This window comes from Perognathus longimembris, chromosome 9 (genome assembly GCF_023159225.1).
Source record: "Perognathus longimembris pacificus isolate PPM17 chromosome 9, ASM2315922v1, whole genome shotgun sequence".
In the NCBI taxonomy this organism is placed as follows: domain Eukaryota; kingdom Metazoa; phylum Chordata; class Mammalia; order Rodentia; family Heteromyidae; genus Perognathus; species Perognathus longimembris.
The window spans coordinates 45,895,844-45,911,850 of record NC_063169.1 but is presented as its reverse complement, the minus strand read 5'-3'; the positions used below and the strand labels follow the sequence as shown (position 1 = coordinate 45,911,850).

Below are 16,007 nucleotides of genomic sequence, written 5' to 3'. Positions count from 1 at the left end.
GGGGATGGGATCTACCTGTATTTTTAGGTTAGTCCTTCTGCTTCAGTATCCTGGGTAGCTATGATTACAGGCGTAGGTGTTGTAATGCTCACCTTTGTTTGATAGGTTTTCTGTGGTAATGAATGGCCTTCTTGGAAAAGAGAAAGTGTTGAAAGGGTAGCAAGCAGGCTAGATGGGGACTAGTTGATAGAAGAAAGACTGAATATCTTATGTGTCTTAGAAAGGAAGTCCCTGAATTTATCCACTAATCATATAATTACGTAACGTTGGAAATAAGGGCTTGAAGAATCCAGGAGAGTAACAGATCTCAAAGGAGACATGGAATCAACACTAAAGACAGTTGTGAGGATGAAGAACAGGCTGATTGACAGCAAGGAGGAGGAGGTACTAAGCCTATCTCCTTGTCTCCTAACTTCCTGGTTTTGGAACCTTATCAAACTGAGTGTTTGTCTTACCACATTCATAGCTGCAAGGTCCTATCTCAAAAGAGTACTTAATATATGCTTGTGTGATTGGATGAAGGTAACTTGAGGTTAGCAAATTGTAGGTTGCCAGCTAGCTAAATCTAATGCACCATGGCCAATATCCATTTTTGTACAGCACATGAAGAAAATTTTTTAAAATATTTTTAGTGGTTGGAAAAAATTCCAAAAGAATAATACTTTTCTTTATTTTTATTGCCATCCTGGGATTGAACTCAGGGGCTTTGCTCTTGCTAGGCAAGTACTCTGTGAGTTGAGCCATAACTCCCATCTTCTCCCTCCAATCTCTCCTTCCTTTTTGTTTTTTCCTGCCTGGGCCAGCCTCTCAACTAGCTGTGATTATACTATGCCTGGCTTTCTTTGAGACCAAGCCTCACTAGCTTGTTCTTAACTAGTCTGGCTGCAAACCAGACTATATCTATCTTCTGGGTATACGGGATTATGGCTGTGAACTTCCACACCCTGCTCCAAGAACAATGTTTTGGAACACAAAGTAACTTATGAATGGATCATAGCCATGCTCATTCACTTATGTGTTATCTATAGTTGTTTTTGTTCACAAAAACAGAGGTGAGTAGTTGTTATGGAGAAGATATGACCTGCTAAGTCAAGAGCATTATGATCTTTCCCTTACAGAAAAGTTCACTGATTTACTATCAGGGCATAGTATGGGTAAGAAAATCAGTGGATCCATTGAGGTAGATCAGAATGAATGGCATTCATGTATGCATGGTATGGATACTCAAAACGAGTACCAAACAGAATGAAGTTACTTTCCCTGGTAATTTTGCAGGTGCATAGGAACATTATGAGTCAGTTATTAGAATCTGAATACAAGGCCATTTCTACTGTGTCTTACATTTTAGGGACCACACAGCCTCATCCCTGCTCCAACGCTCACCTCCCAGCTCTTGGTTGTTGGCTCACTGAAGAAATTGTCGATCATATTCAGCTCTTCCTTTTCTACTACCACAAAGCCTTGTTCTTTAGCATCTTTCCCATAGACATCAGGAGACCACTGAACAAAGAAGGTGTACAAATGATCCACCCTGAAAAAAACATGTTCAAGAGACCAGTTACCACCAAGTCCACTTTCCTGTCATGCACTAGCAAGGGATTTGGGTCCATATGACCACCTGTATCTGCCCTGGCAAATCTGTTTTGTAATGAGGAAATTTCTTCTGTCACGATCTGTCTGTGAGTACCTTCAAAACTTTAGAAAATGAGAACTAATAAATGAAAGGACAAGTCCCCAGGCACTGAGAAACTGTTAGTCCAATCTGAGGGAAAGATCAAGAAATGAGAAATAAAACTGAAAAACAATGAAAAGTTTAAATCAAGTATTTCCTCTTCATTGTTTTCCTTTACTGGACATTGGAACAAATACCCATCATATGCTGCAACTGGGAACAAAGATGAACTGTAGTCCAAAAGGGCTTTACATAGATCAAAGTGCTATTATACCTAGTAACTAACTAGAAAGTGCCAGGAAAACACTATTTATTATTTTAATATTAGAAAGAGACCTAATTTTAGTAACACAGAAATGTGCTTGACCTCCAAATTGTCTGGTCTCATGTATGTCTAGGATCTGGAGGTTTTGCAGCATCTCTTAAGGTTTAATCAACAGAGAAAATGGCGTATGGCTGAGCAGAGAGCAGGAAACCTTGGTTCTTATGGGCTTGTGCCTGCCCTTAATTATGATAGTCATATGCACTCTGATCTTTCTTTACCTAAAACACCACCGGCAAGGCAGAGAGGAATAGATAGGGTAGGAACATGGTTCTTGGAGTCTCTTGTATTTACAAAATGACAGTTTCAATTTGTGGCTACTATTTGGGACAATGTTAAACTTACTAATTTTTTAGATGGTACATAAAAATATTATAACAATGTTAATGAGAACAACCAACCATTCTGATACACCACTGGAGGAAAGTGTAGCTTTCCACATTTTTATCTGTTCTTTACTACATTTATATTACTTACATAATGTTATCAGAGAGCTAAGACGTATTTGTGTTACATATAGCATTATATAATATATAGACCCCATTGCTAGTGTTTGTACTCCTTCTTAATGTCTATATTCCAATGAAGTAATAAACCACATTTAGGCTGTCCTTTTATGACATCAGGATATTTAGCTAATGGATTGACTACATGAATACTGTTATAAGAACATCTGTCAGTCTATTCCTTGTGGCATCTTTTGAATTATGTCGTCAAGATTAGTTCCCAGAAAAGGGATTTCAGGCCCAAAGGGCATGATTTTATAATTTAAGATTAAGTGTGAGAAACTAACTTTGAAAGGATGACTAGTGTACTCTTGACGCCAGCATCAATGATTGTATAGAGGTTTTTATAACAACCTTGCTTATCTTCTTTTTAAAATAAAAAAGCTTAACGTATTTTTTAACCTGAGTTAGTTTGTATTTCCTAGATGTTGAACATTTTCAACAGTTGCTTCCTGGTTTTTAAATCTGTGATTTGTGGTATCAATATTTTCCTTTTCAGTTTGTATGAGCTTTCATGAAATGTAAACATCAACTACAATCACAAAGTCTTCGACTGCTGCTTCCCTTTCCCTACTCTTTACAGGACAGAACTACTGGTCTTATATTTTTAAAAGGATATTTCCTTTCAGTTGTTTCCTTCAATGCATCATATAAAGTTGTTATCTAAGAAAAGATGTGTACCGGAGTTACTATATATTACCATCTCTATTAAGATAGATATTGATACATTATGATTGAACAGATATTTGTTGAATATGATGGTGATATTTAAACGTGGTTAAGCATGGCATACCATTTGGTCAAAACAAGCCTCAATGTGTAATTTCTTTATTCTTTATTATTTTATACTTTTGAGGTACTCGAATACCATATATCTTTAAACTGAGGGCCTTATATTTGCTAGGCTGGTACTCTACTGCTGAACCATGTCTCCAGCCCTAGTATTTTACTGGGTATTTTTAGAGTAGGATCTTATACCTCCCCTCTTATCTATACATGACAGAGCCACGATCTGCCTACATAAGGCTTCCTGTAAATGCTCCGGTCACAGGCACATACTACTGCATTGAGTTATGGGTTGAGATGGGGTCTTAAAAACCGTGCTACTTGGGCTGGCCTTGTACAACGATCCTCTTTTTTTTTTTTGGCCAGTCCTGGGCCTTGGACTCAGGGCCTGAGCACTGTCCCTGGCTTCTTCCCGCTCAAGGCTAGCACTCTGCCACTTGAGCCACAGCGCCGCTTCTGGCCGTTTTCTGTATATGTGGTGCTGGGGAATCGAACCTAGGGCCTCGTGTATCCGAGGCAGGCACTCTTGCCACTAGGCTATATCCCCAGCCCTACAACGATCCTCTTGATCTCGGCTTCCCAAGTAGCTGGGGTTACAGGGACCAGCCAACTGCATCTAGTTTTGTTAAAGTAATTTCAGAAATAGTTAAATCACTGAAAGAGCTTACACTTTGTAATGGTTGGGTGGAGGGAAAGTTTATCCAACCACTTGGAAGCCTGAATAGAAAAAGACTGAGGTTGGGGCTGGGGATCTGGCTCAGTGGAAGAGTGCCTGCCTGACAAGCACAAGGCCCTGAGTTCGGTCCTCTGCTCTGGGAAAAAATATATATAAGACCGAGGTCTCTAAAGGAAGAAGGAATATTGCCTTTAGACCTCCTTCAGACCTGATAATGCAATAACTCTTCTCAGGTCTCCAGTCTACTGGCTTAACCCTAAATTATAGTTCTTACCAGACCCACAATCACATGAGCTAATTCCTATTGGTTGTTTCTTTCTGAGGAAAACAATAAAAGTAAAGCACCAATCAAAATGCTTACCTCCGGGGAATGGAATGAGATAAAGACAGTATCTATCATCTATATATTTTTAAATTGGTAGTATATTTAAGGATTCAATTATCGGAAAACCACATGTATATTGCTGTTGCTGCCAGTCCTGGGGCTTTAAATTGGGGCATGGGTACTGTTTCTGAGCTTTTCTTGCTCAAGGCTAGTGCCCTACCTACCACTTGAGCCATAGCTTCACTTACAGCATTTTAATGTGTTTTATTGGGAATAAAACTCTCTCTCTCTTTCTCTTTCTCTCTCTCTCTCTCTCTCTGGTTGGTTTGGAGGCTTGAACTCAGGATGGAGATAAGGGTATCACAAACCTTTCTGCTGAGGCTGGCTTTGAACTGCATTCCTCAGACTCAGCCTCCTGAATAGCTAGGGTTACAGGTACAAGTCACTGGCTCCAAACTCAAACTATATTTTAATTGATATATAGTAAGAAATGTTCATACCCATTTCTCAAATAAAGATGACTATTATGTGTGTTGTGGTATTGTCTACATAGGTATAAACATGAATGTATAACTTTTTCCCTTTATTGCTATTATCCTCCAGCATTCTTTCATATAACAAAGTTTCTTTGATATCTTTCTGTAGCAGTATATAGAGAGCTTCCTCATTCTATTTTTATAACTACGTCATACTTTACCAGGTGAATTTACTGTCATTTACATCATCATTCTCTACAGTAACACATAGGCCATTTCCAGGATTATGATGTAATAAATAATTCTGTGATGAACTGACTTTGGATGAGTGTCATTTTGTAAATATACATGTAAAACTACAGGATACATTCCCCAACCTGGGACTCTGTGGCACAAAGAAACAAACTCATACAAATATAATTATACAATTAGTAAACAGGCATATTTAACTCACTTCTCAGTATAAGGATGATCTTTGCCCCCATTAGTAATTAAGTGAAAACAAAGTAAATCACTTACCCAGAGAGGTTTAATAAGTAAATAGCTCTAACTCTTATTTTTCTCAATATTTAAAATTCAGTTCATTTGCTAGTGAGTATTATGGAACAGAACTGAGAATTAACTATATGTCACGCTAAAGTTTAGAACAGGAGACTTAGACTTTTAAATTTTTTATTTATTTGTTTATTCTTAGAAATTTAAAAAAATTGAGTGCTACATGAAACATGAAGAGTTTTATATACTCATGGAATATTATGTTACTTTTTGATACAGGTATACGTTGTATATATATGACGTTGAATGTTCTCAAACATGTCTCCTATCTTTAAGGCAAAAATATTCAAAGCCTTTCTTCTAGCTTTTTGAGACATATAGTAGGTAAAGGTTATCCCCAGCATAACATTCATTTTGTGCACATTAGCATTAGAAAAATTCAAATGTGAAAAACAAAAATGGCTTCCTAATTGCTAGCTGACTTGTGGAAAGAGAAAAGCATTCCAACCTGCTGTGATCAGCCAGCCTTGGTATTGCTGAAAACTGGCCTGCTATTCACAGCTAGGCCCTGATGTTTCCCTATTGAACATAAACAATTTCATGGAACATCAATGTCAGATGAGGCCACTCTATGACAATGATGAACCAAGATGAAAACAAGACCAGTTTATAATCATATGTAAACAGAGATAAAACCACAAACACTATCCAGCTACAATAATGAGCAAACATCCCACTTCATCTGAGTATTACGAATGACTATGCATCTTGACCACTTACATCATTCATCTCACTAGATTTCCTCTTTGCTAGATAGCCAACTACAGAATTATCCCTCTTGCCCAACGGTGTACCATCTGGGGCAAAGTGCTCTCCTATACCATCAAACTTAACTCTTGTAATTTCTTTCCTAACTCCTTTTTTTTTTTTTTTGAGAGATAGAGTCCTACAATGTCACCCAGACTGGCCTGAAACCCATACATTATGTAACCAAGATCACTGTGAACTAGTGATTTTTCTGTCTCAGCTCCCTGTGTGCTAGGATTACAGGCATGCAGCACCATAACCAGTTCATATAACTCCTTTCTAACACTCCTTCTGATTCCTCTCTCTCTTACCCGAGTCCTGAGTATTAACCAAGAGCCTGTGGGCATGCTAGGCAAGGGTTCTACTACTGAGATGTATCCCTATCCCTTACCATTTTCTTATAGAGTGGCCCCTAGTTTCCTAAGATGTCATTCACCTCAGTCACTGAGACAAGCCAACCACTTAAACTTCAGTTTGCTCCTGGTGGTCTTTGGCTGGAAGGCCAAGCTCTTTAATAATCCTTCCTGGGAATCTACATCTGTCAGAGCCTCTGCCTTGGTAAAGCTTATTTTCTGGAATATGAGTGCTGGTGAGGTTGCTGGAAATTGCTTAATTTAACTGGCTTGCCTTAGTCATAAAGAAATGAGAGCTCTGAGGAAAACCATCCATATCACAGACAGGACTAGACATCCAAGGATGGCAATCAGGGTTCTTTTTACTGGAGTACAATATTCTCTCCTCATTCCACAATGATTTCTGAACCATTTCCAGGTTACTTCCTATTGATGACACAAGGTATCTTTCATTACATTTGGGCTCATTTTCCATGACATATTACTCACTTGAACTCAACATTTTACTCTCAAAAGGAAGTCATCACTCAGGATGAAAATAAAGGAACAAACACTTTGAGAACTGCTAGGAACTTGTGTTATCTTGTGCATGTCTGAATGAGAATGAGAATGACTCACAGATTTCGAGTTAAGATTTCAATCTTTCTTACACATCATATTGTGAAAAATACACAAGAAAATACAGATTTAATGTAAAGAACCTATCTTAGTAACTGTCCCTTTCTGGTAACAGAGATACTAAATGCTCAGGGAAACATATTGAACTGTCTTCTTTAAATCTAGAGATGTAAGGTAACAATGTAATTGAATGTTTCCTGCTTTATGAAAACAACTAATTCCTAAAACCCAAAGGGAAGGTGGATGGGGTAGAAGGCTAGAGGAAAATTTGTATAAGGTCTAGATGAGTTCCTAAGGAGGAATCTAATGTTAATGCCATCTCTTTGGAAATTCCATATTACTAGAATTTCACTGATAAAGCCCATTATGGTAAAGGATAATATCACTTTCTCCAACCATCATTCCTAAGTGGAAAATTTCCAAGGGAGTGGAAGAAGTGCTCAAGACAATTATTATCAGAGCCAAATTTGGGCATGGCATGCTGCTGATACTGAAATTTAGAAATAAGCTCCCTGCTACTTAGGCATCCTATGGGAGGAAATAGCTACATATGTATATGTATATTTCTTGGGAGCTATAACAAATGGAGGTAGGGCTGAATGGTTAACTTTGGCACAAAACACTGTTGCATGCAAAGACAGTCTCTCTAGTAGGGATAGCATAACCTGTGCATCAAACTGGAATGACCAGGTAAGAGAATTTATTCCAGGCTCCATTTGGGACTGAGTTTTCAGTGAATGATAAATCAAATCTTTCTTTGCACCTAGAGTGCTGACTCTACAGGAGCCAATGGTCAAAAGCAGCCAGGGCCCATTAAACAGTGACTGAATACTGCTTCTTGCACTTAGCCTTAGCAAGTCTCTACAGAAGGAAAAGGGCATTCTCAAGGCATATAATAGAGGTTCACTATCATAAAAAATTTATACTAAATACAAAAAATTCTCTACTTTAACCAATGCTAATAAAACATAAGGCTATCTTTAAAGAAAAGCTGTGTAGGCCAGGCATTGGTGGCTTACATCTGTAACCCTAGCTGTAACCTGGGCTGAGATCTGAGAGCCCGGGTTTGAAGCCAGCCTGGATAGGACAGTCCATGAGACTTTATCTCCAGTTAACTACCCAAAAGTGCAGAAGTGGAGCTGTGCTTCAAATGGTAGAGTGTCAGCCTTAAGCAGAAAAGCTCAGCGACAGTACCAGTCCTCTTTCGGTCATCATCATCTTGATGCATAAATATGCTTATATTTCCCCATCCTTAAGTTTCTAGAATTTGGTTTCTTCCTAAAGTCCCTTCTATTCTTAACTTCAGAGTACAACATTTGGGCTAGCATATTTTCTAACTCCTTTTCATTCCTGAATTCTTCTGTTCTGATTTTATTAACCTTTTAGTATATGCCCTTTGATAAATAAAACCTGGCTCAGATACTTTCTGGAGGAGGCAACATTTGAAAAATCTTGTTTTTTACTTCAACCTTTTAGTGAAATTTATTTTCTCAAGTCATCAATTATTCAAATCAACAGTATCTCTACCATCAATCTTGATCATGGAAAGCCCATTGATGGCTCTTGAAAATATTCCCTGAGTGATTCACCTTGTGGTATCAGATGAATCAGCTGCTTCAGCACTATCCAATGCCTCTGGCAGAGCCAGCACTGAATTTCCAGTAATTACCACCACCCAGGTTGCTAAATGGTCCTGAATGGTCAAGTACAGGTTTTAGGAAAGGTTAATCTTTAAAGAAGAAGTATAAGTTGACAAGGAGACCAAGAAAAAATTACAGAGTGGTGGAAATGATCTTATAAGATACAAATCTGATTATTTCACCAAGCTGCACAAAACCCTTCCCAGTCTCCCCTTGGGTTATGAGATTCTCAACGCTGGGAAACCTGCCTGAAAGCTGTGTTTTGTTTTGCACTCCTTGTTCCAGCCACATGCTCCACCATATTGGTTCAGCAGCCATTCTCTCTCTGTCCTCACCTACTGCCTCAGTTAGAGTGATAAGAAAGGTACACCTTGCAGAGACAAGTCTAAGGCTGTGGTATGGAAAAGACTCCTACAGCCTTAGTCAAACTAGATGTGGAGGGAAGAGGAAGAGTCCATCACAATGCGAAAAGGAAATGGCATTCTTCTGGAAGGAACATTTAGTGTACTGATAAACTCATTTATTTTCATTGCAATCCCATAAGATAACCACTATTATTATCATTTCTATTTAATGAATGAAGATACTGATTAGCTGACCTGAGGTTACAAACGAACATCACAGATAAACCCAGGATCAGAATCAGATCAGTTCATAGTCTTAACCAATATGCTTTGCCACTTTGTGGTCAAGCCATCTGTCCTACTTTTACTAGTTCATAATACCCTGTCTGACAAGATTACATTAATGAATAGAAAACCTGATGGGAAACCTAAGAGCTGATGCTTGGAACAAAATATTACTCTATCATTCATACTTTAGGAGTATGGACTTTAGATACGATGACAATATGTTTTCTTGAACACTCTGACAACTAATTATGGTGAGATTTACTTTAATGTTGGATGGTTTCCTCCATGTCCACTTAACCATCCCTCCCCCCTTTATATTCAGGCTAGTCTCAAATTCCTGGGTCCAGTGGTTTTTCCACCTCAGCCACTCAAGTAGCTTTGATAATAGGCATTCACCACTGCATAAGTTCTCCCACCATGAAAACAAAACAAAACCCAAAATATAGATGTGAATTTTTTTTTAAAGAACATGTTTCTAAGTCAAAGATGTGTTCTGAAACTGACTCTATCTATTACTAGATGCATAGTTTGAGAAGTTCCTCAAACTCTCTGTGCTTCTAACATGAAGTAAGAAAACCTAGTTCCTCTTATTGATGTCAAGAATTTTAAATGTGAAGTTGTTTATGCTTTATTATATTTCTTTTGATAAGTTCCTTTCTTGTGGATGCCACATAAGCCAATAAACTTGACCAATGTCAAGGAATTGACCAATGTCAATGCCATAGGAAGCTGAGTCACTGCTATCTTAACTAAAGGTCATTTGAATTCTGGGAAAGGAAACTGAGGCTATACAGAGCAAAATGTAATTCATAAACTACTCAATTTAAAAGTCAGAAGTGAGAGGGGCTGGGAGTATAGTTCAGTGCTTATGCTAGTGCACAGCATGCATCAGACCAGGCTTCAAGCCACAGTACCAAATACACATACATAATTATAAGTAGGAACTACTACTAAATAACTTAATAGCTCTCATACTAAAACAAATTCTGGAGTATATTATGGCACAGAAAAATAGGAAATGGGTAGGACTGAAAGAGAATTTATAGGTTAAGGAAGAAGAGAGGAAGAAAAGAAATGTGGCTTAGAAAGTTGAAGCGCATGTGCTCATAAATGAGCTGGTCATTGTACTGTTGATTATAAATTATTCAAATGCACTTTAGTGTAAATCCTCCAGAGGCTCCATTCTACACAGAGCACCAGGAGCCCAGTAAGACAAAGCATTCCTCACCACAGAGGATAATACCCAATGTACCAATCAGAAGTCTTTATGTACAATGATAATTTTCCTCGTTTTGCAAGATCCTCTGAATATTCTACAGCTCCAAATTAGGGCAAAGGTCAGCAATGCTCTGGTACTGTGTTCATTTTTAAAGGTGTAGTCTGTCTATAAAGGAAAACTTTATTTACACTTCTTTGTATCCGCAGTAAAACAACATGACTATAGTTAACACCATAGCATTGTATATAGTAATGTTCTCCATACCCATGGGAGATATAGCCTAAGACCTAATTTATGTTAGGCCCAGTAAGGGAATGACAATAATAACTAGGAAATAGAATAATCATGCCAATGTATTAAAATACAAAATTATATGAATGTGCTCCCCCTTTCTGTTTCAAAATGCCTTATTATGCAGTGCTGAGGCTTCCTATTCTTGTGATATGAAATGATACAAAGTCTAGGTCATGAGACACGAAGATGAATGGCATAGATGTTACGATGTAGTACAGGCTACCATGTAATGGTACCTGAATGCAAGTACTGAGACACTGTAACAGTCAATCTGATAACTCAGAAAACAATTTAGTAAGAAGTGGGAGGTAATATATATGGCACAGACATGCTAGAAAAAAGAATGACTCATGTTCCAGCCAGAAGCAGGTGGAAGCAGATTTCATTACACTACGCAGAACTGTATGCAATTTGAAATTTATGAATGGTTTATTTCTGGAGTTTTAAAAGTTAATAGTTCAGAAACACAGTTGACCATAATTATCAAACATTGGAAAGTGAAAATACAGATAAAGGAATATTGCTATACTTGAAATTTGGTAAGTGTTCTCTCTATACATACAAAGAAAGAGTCAGGAAGAAAGAGAAAAGAAAAAAAACAAGCTTAATATGTGAGGGAGTGTATATGTTAGTAGCTTGACAGAAGTATATATTTACAGGATATACAAAGGTGAAATAAGCATTTTGCACACTTGAAAGACAGGCGATTTTTAATGGTTGATTCTACTTCAATAAAGCTGGGGGGAAAATACACTACTTTCTTGTGCTTTAGCAAAATAGTAGCAAAAGCCTTTTGAACATCACTACTTAAAACAAAAGTGTACTTATAAAAAAAAGTCCCTCAAAAAATAAGCAAAAAACTAAAAGTTTATATTAAATTAATTATGGAGACCTTAGGTTGCATTCTGTATCCTGGACTCAGACTATGTTTGTTGGCTAGGGAGAGTTGACACACATAATTCACATTTCAGCTTATTTTGAAAAGAGACAGAAAGATGGTTCAACAAGATGTACAAACCTTGCTTCTACCTTTCTGTCTAGATACAAAGATTCACAAGAGTTGTTCCTAGACCAGGCTCTAACATCGACCTAACTCCATGCCTCCCCTGCTCCTTTCTCAGCCTGGCCACTGTAGGCATTTAGGTTTGAAAGAGAAACATTCCCTCTTAGAGGATGCCTATAACTTAAAATGGTATTAAAATCTATATACGCTATGTTTTCCTTTTACATATATACATATATGATAAACTTACCGGGTACAGTAAGAGATTAACAACAGGAACAAATAATAAAATAGAATGCTTGTAACAATATACTATAGTGAAAGTTACATAAATTTTCTGTCTCCCTTTCCCTCCTTACCTCTTTCCCTACCTCCTCCTTTCCTTCTGTCCCTCCTTCCCTTCTTTTCTCCTTCCCTCCTTCTGTCTCTGTCCTCTGAGTGCCACATGAACCATACGTAGGATGTTTTCACACAGCAGCTAACCACATGCAGCTGATCACAGAAGGTGAATTAATGCAGTTCCTGTTTCTGCATAGCTGCTTCCAAAGACTGTATGTAGCACTCATTAGCAGAGATTTATTAGCATGCAGTGGAAAAGGGTCTCAAGCTATGCTCTAAAGTTCTGACACTTGCTCCTCTGCCAGAAAGCATAGCTACCAAGGTGAAGAGCTTGCTTATTATAAAAGAAGTTATTGTTCTTAAGTGCAGGTCTGATTGTATAGTCAATAATTAACTGAAGACATTTTTCAAGGCTGGTTACTGAAGTTTTTCTAGAGTGGCTATTTAATAAGGTATTTTTGGAGGTGATGAATTTCTAGAACACCAATATATGAATCAAAAGAGGTAATGACCATGAAAGGAACAAAGATCAAGTAATACCACTTTAAAACTTTTGACATTTAAAAAAAACAGAACTGAAAATATTTATATAAATAACTAATAACCATATAATATTTAGTAATTTCCCTAAATTAGTAGTAAAGAAATAGGAAGAGGAGGAGGAGAAGGAGGAGAGAATGATGAATCTCATTGAATTTTTTTTCTTTACCAGCAATGTTCTCATCATAGAAACATCAGAATAAGATTACAGTATGGCTGAGGGTTGTAGTTCAGTGGTATAGGACCCTAGCACCAAAAAAAAAAAAAAAAAAGCAAAAAAAACAATCTCAAAAAGATTACAATGTTATTGTGGCTGGAAATCATACCCAGTACAGCACAGGTTCAAGTCCAGATCTGAAACACACCTGGCAGTATGAAGTGATTGTGTGTACCATCGAACACTGGACACCTGGCAAAATCTACAGACATTTTTGCTTGTCACAATTGGAAGAGCTACTGGTGGCCACTGGGTAGAAGCCACAGGTGTTGGACATCTCTACCCCTAACAATGAACTATGTAAGAAATGTCTACAGTGCCAAGGTTGAGAAATCCTAGACTGGTTAAATATTGCTAGTCTGAAAAATGTGAAATGTGAAACTTTTTGAGTGTCATGCCAGCACTTCAAAAGTTTTGGATTTCAGGGGCTGGGAGTATGGCCTAGTGGCAAGAGTGCTTGCCTCATATACATGAAGCCCTGGGTTCGATTGCTCAGTACCACATATATAGAAAACTGCCAAAAGTGGCGCTGTGGCTCAAGTGGCAGAAGGCTAGCCTTGAACCAAAAGAAGCCATGGATAGTGCTCAGGTCCTGAGTCCAAAGCCCAGGACTGGCAAAAAACAAACAAACAAAAGTTTTGGATTTCAAGAACTGCATTCCAGATTTCAGATTCTTAGATTAATAAGTATATTCATCTCGTAAGGTCTAAGCAAAATATTTCAAAATCCAAAAAGCCCTGAAATCTGAAACAGTCTTGATCCCAAACATTTCAGACAATGGGTTCCCCATTCTGCACTAGGGCACTAAAATCAGAGTGGGATTATACATTATCCATCAGCCCTGCTTAAATTAGCCCTAAGAACGAGTTGGAAGAAAAGACAGGATTTTATCAGCTGATTTCTGGAAACTCTGTAACTCTCCCAAACATGCTTCTATCATACTACTTCTACCAGATGCTACAATAAAGAAAGGGGGATTTAGACTGATAAACACTTAATCTTGAGTGAACCTGAATTCAGCTTCAATTAGTCATCTGCAGTTGCCCAAGAAGTAATTGCCAGCTTATCTGGATTCTATAATATATGTAGACAGTTTTTAATTACTTCATATTTCCAGTTTGTAGTATCTGAAACTTAATAAGAATTTCTATAGGAAACAAACAGCACAGCATACAAAAGAGGTAAGCAGAGACTATGTGGAATGTTCACTACTGCTTCCCTTACCTTCTTCCCTCTCCATTTTTACTGGGTAACTATCCATTCAATCATAGAGTCAAGGGAGCCATGGCACACGTTGTAAAGGAAGGAGAGGATGTGGTTGAAGGAGAGGATGTGGTTGAGTTAAATTTCCTCACAATAATACCAAAGAAGGACACACAAACATGTTTTTCAAAAAAGCAGGGAGGAAGAGCAAAATATGTATTTTTTGTTACATTTTGTCAACATCAAGGTATAATTTTTGCGTGACAAGGAGCTTTAATGTATTGAGTATGCCTCAAAACAGCATCTGTCACATCTTTATGGCTTATAAGAAGATATTTTGAGCCAGGAAAGGAAAAACTGCAAGGGGGCCTCTGCCCTTCAGCTGAAACTCCAACAGATGCATGGATTCACTCAATAGAAAAGCAAGTAAGACTGTCATAATTAACAGAGTACAACATATTACCTCCAACAATTTGGTTAATTAATAATTTGTTCAAGAACAAAAACTATGTCTCAAAGACAAAAATGTTATGAACACTATAAAGTACCATATAATAAAATTCAACAAGTGACCTAGTTTAAAAATCTCACAAAACTTTCTTATGTAAGAGGTCAAAAAGAAGTACTATTTCAGCAATAAGATTTCATCTGGGTTAGACAATGACAGTAAAACAATCACATGTGTAGGATTGCTATAATTATTCTCCAGAAACTTTTGTATATCTAGTCCAATTAAAGACAATACAAATGAAAAAATGTCATATGCTAATGCTATAAACAATCCATTTTCTAAGGAAAGGCAGGGGGAAATACAATAAGCAATATTTCTCTTAGAAGATGAAAGTCACACAACCACAATGTGGCTAGAAGTTTTCAGTGCTGTTTTTCTCACCTATAAAATCAAGATTTAACCTAAATCTAGATGTACAACTCTAGTTCTAGTATTCCAGTCTTAACAGGAGTTCAGAAATTTGTATTGTTCCTCTTGAAATATTTTTAAGTAATAAAAAGTATACCGCTCCTTTCCTCATCATTCCTAGATTCAAATGTCAATTAGTTAGCATGGAGACTGTAGACATAGGTAAGGGAGAACATCATATAAACGAAAAACCAACGATGTTTTTTATCCAGGTTTATGTAAATTTGTGTCCAAGAGAGGGAAAATCAATTACCATTAATAAATCCTATTATTTTTTACTAAACTGTAATTGAAACAAGCCATGATAATTCCTGAGAATTCTCATTCTGGGCAGTATCACCAGAGGTTGTACCGTTGGCTTAGAATTTAATATTGCTTTGAGAGAATTCATATGGGAAACTTGATGGTGTTTTTGTTCCTGGAAATGTGTTAGCAAAAGATTTGCTGGAATAATGAAAATTGATGACTTGTGAGGAAAAGTAAAGAGTAGTAAGTTTTGTATTCAAAATTAATTCTTAGTCTGTTGTAAGGTATTTTTAATTCTACCATATAGTCAAAAGGAAAACAAATTATTTTCTCAAAAGGATAGTTCTTAATATTTTTTTCAAAAAGAATAGTGAGTGTGTGTCCTAGGGCTTGAACTCAGTTCCTGGACTTTATCCCTGAGTATTTCTTGTTTATTGTTCAAGGCTAGCACTGGACTGCTGAGCCACAGCTCCACTTTGGCTTTTTGGTGATTAATTGAAGAGCAGAGTCTCAGGAACTTGCCTGCCTGGGATGGCTTCAAACTATTTTCCTTAGATCTCAGCCTCTTGAGTAGCTAGGATTGTAGACACAGGCAACAAAGACTTGGCCCTAGTGTTTTTTTATTGTAAAGGTATCCTCTAAATTGCAGAGCTATTCAAAGCTGTTGCATAATCAAAAGATATTTTCTTCAGTGAACTAAAAATTAAAAATCTCTTTGT

General features: G+C 37.3%; 1 protein-coding gene across 4 annotated transcripts in view; it reads right to left on the bottom strand.

Moving 5' to 3' along the window:
- Positions 1 to 16,007, bottom strand: part of Ncoa7 (nuclear receptor coactivator 7) — a 116,647-nt gene that overhangs the window by 13,729 nt on the left and 86,911 nt on the right. For all 4 annotated transcript variants that reach the window (XM_048354029.1, XM_048354031.1, XM_048354032.1 and 1 more), the window contains one exon: positions 1,384 to 1,531. In XM_048354029.1, coding sequence (XP_048209986.1) covers positions 1,384 to 1,531 — 148 coding nt within the window. The remainder of the gene's footprint in view (positions 1 to 1,383; positions 1,532 to 16,007) is intronic.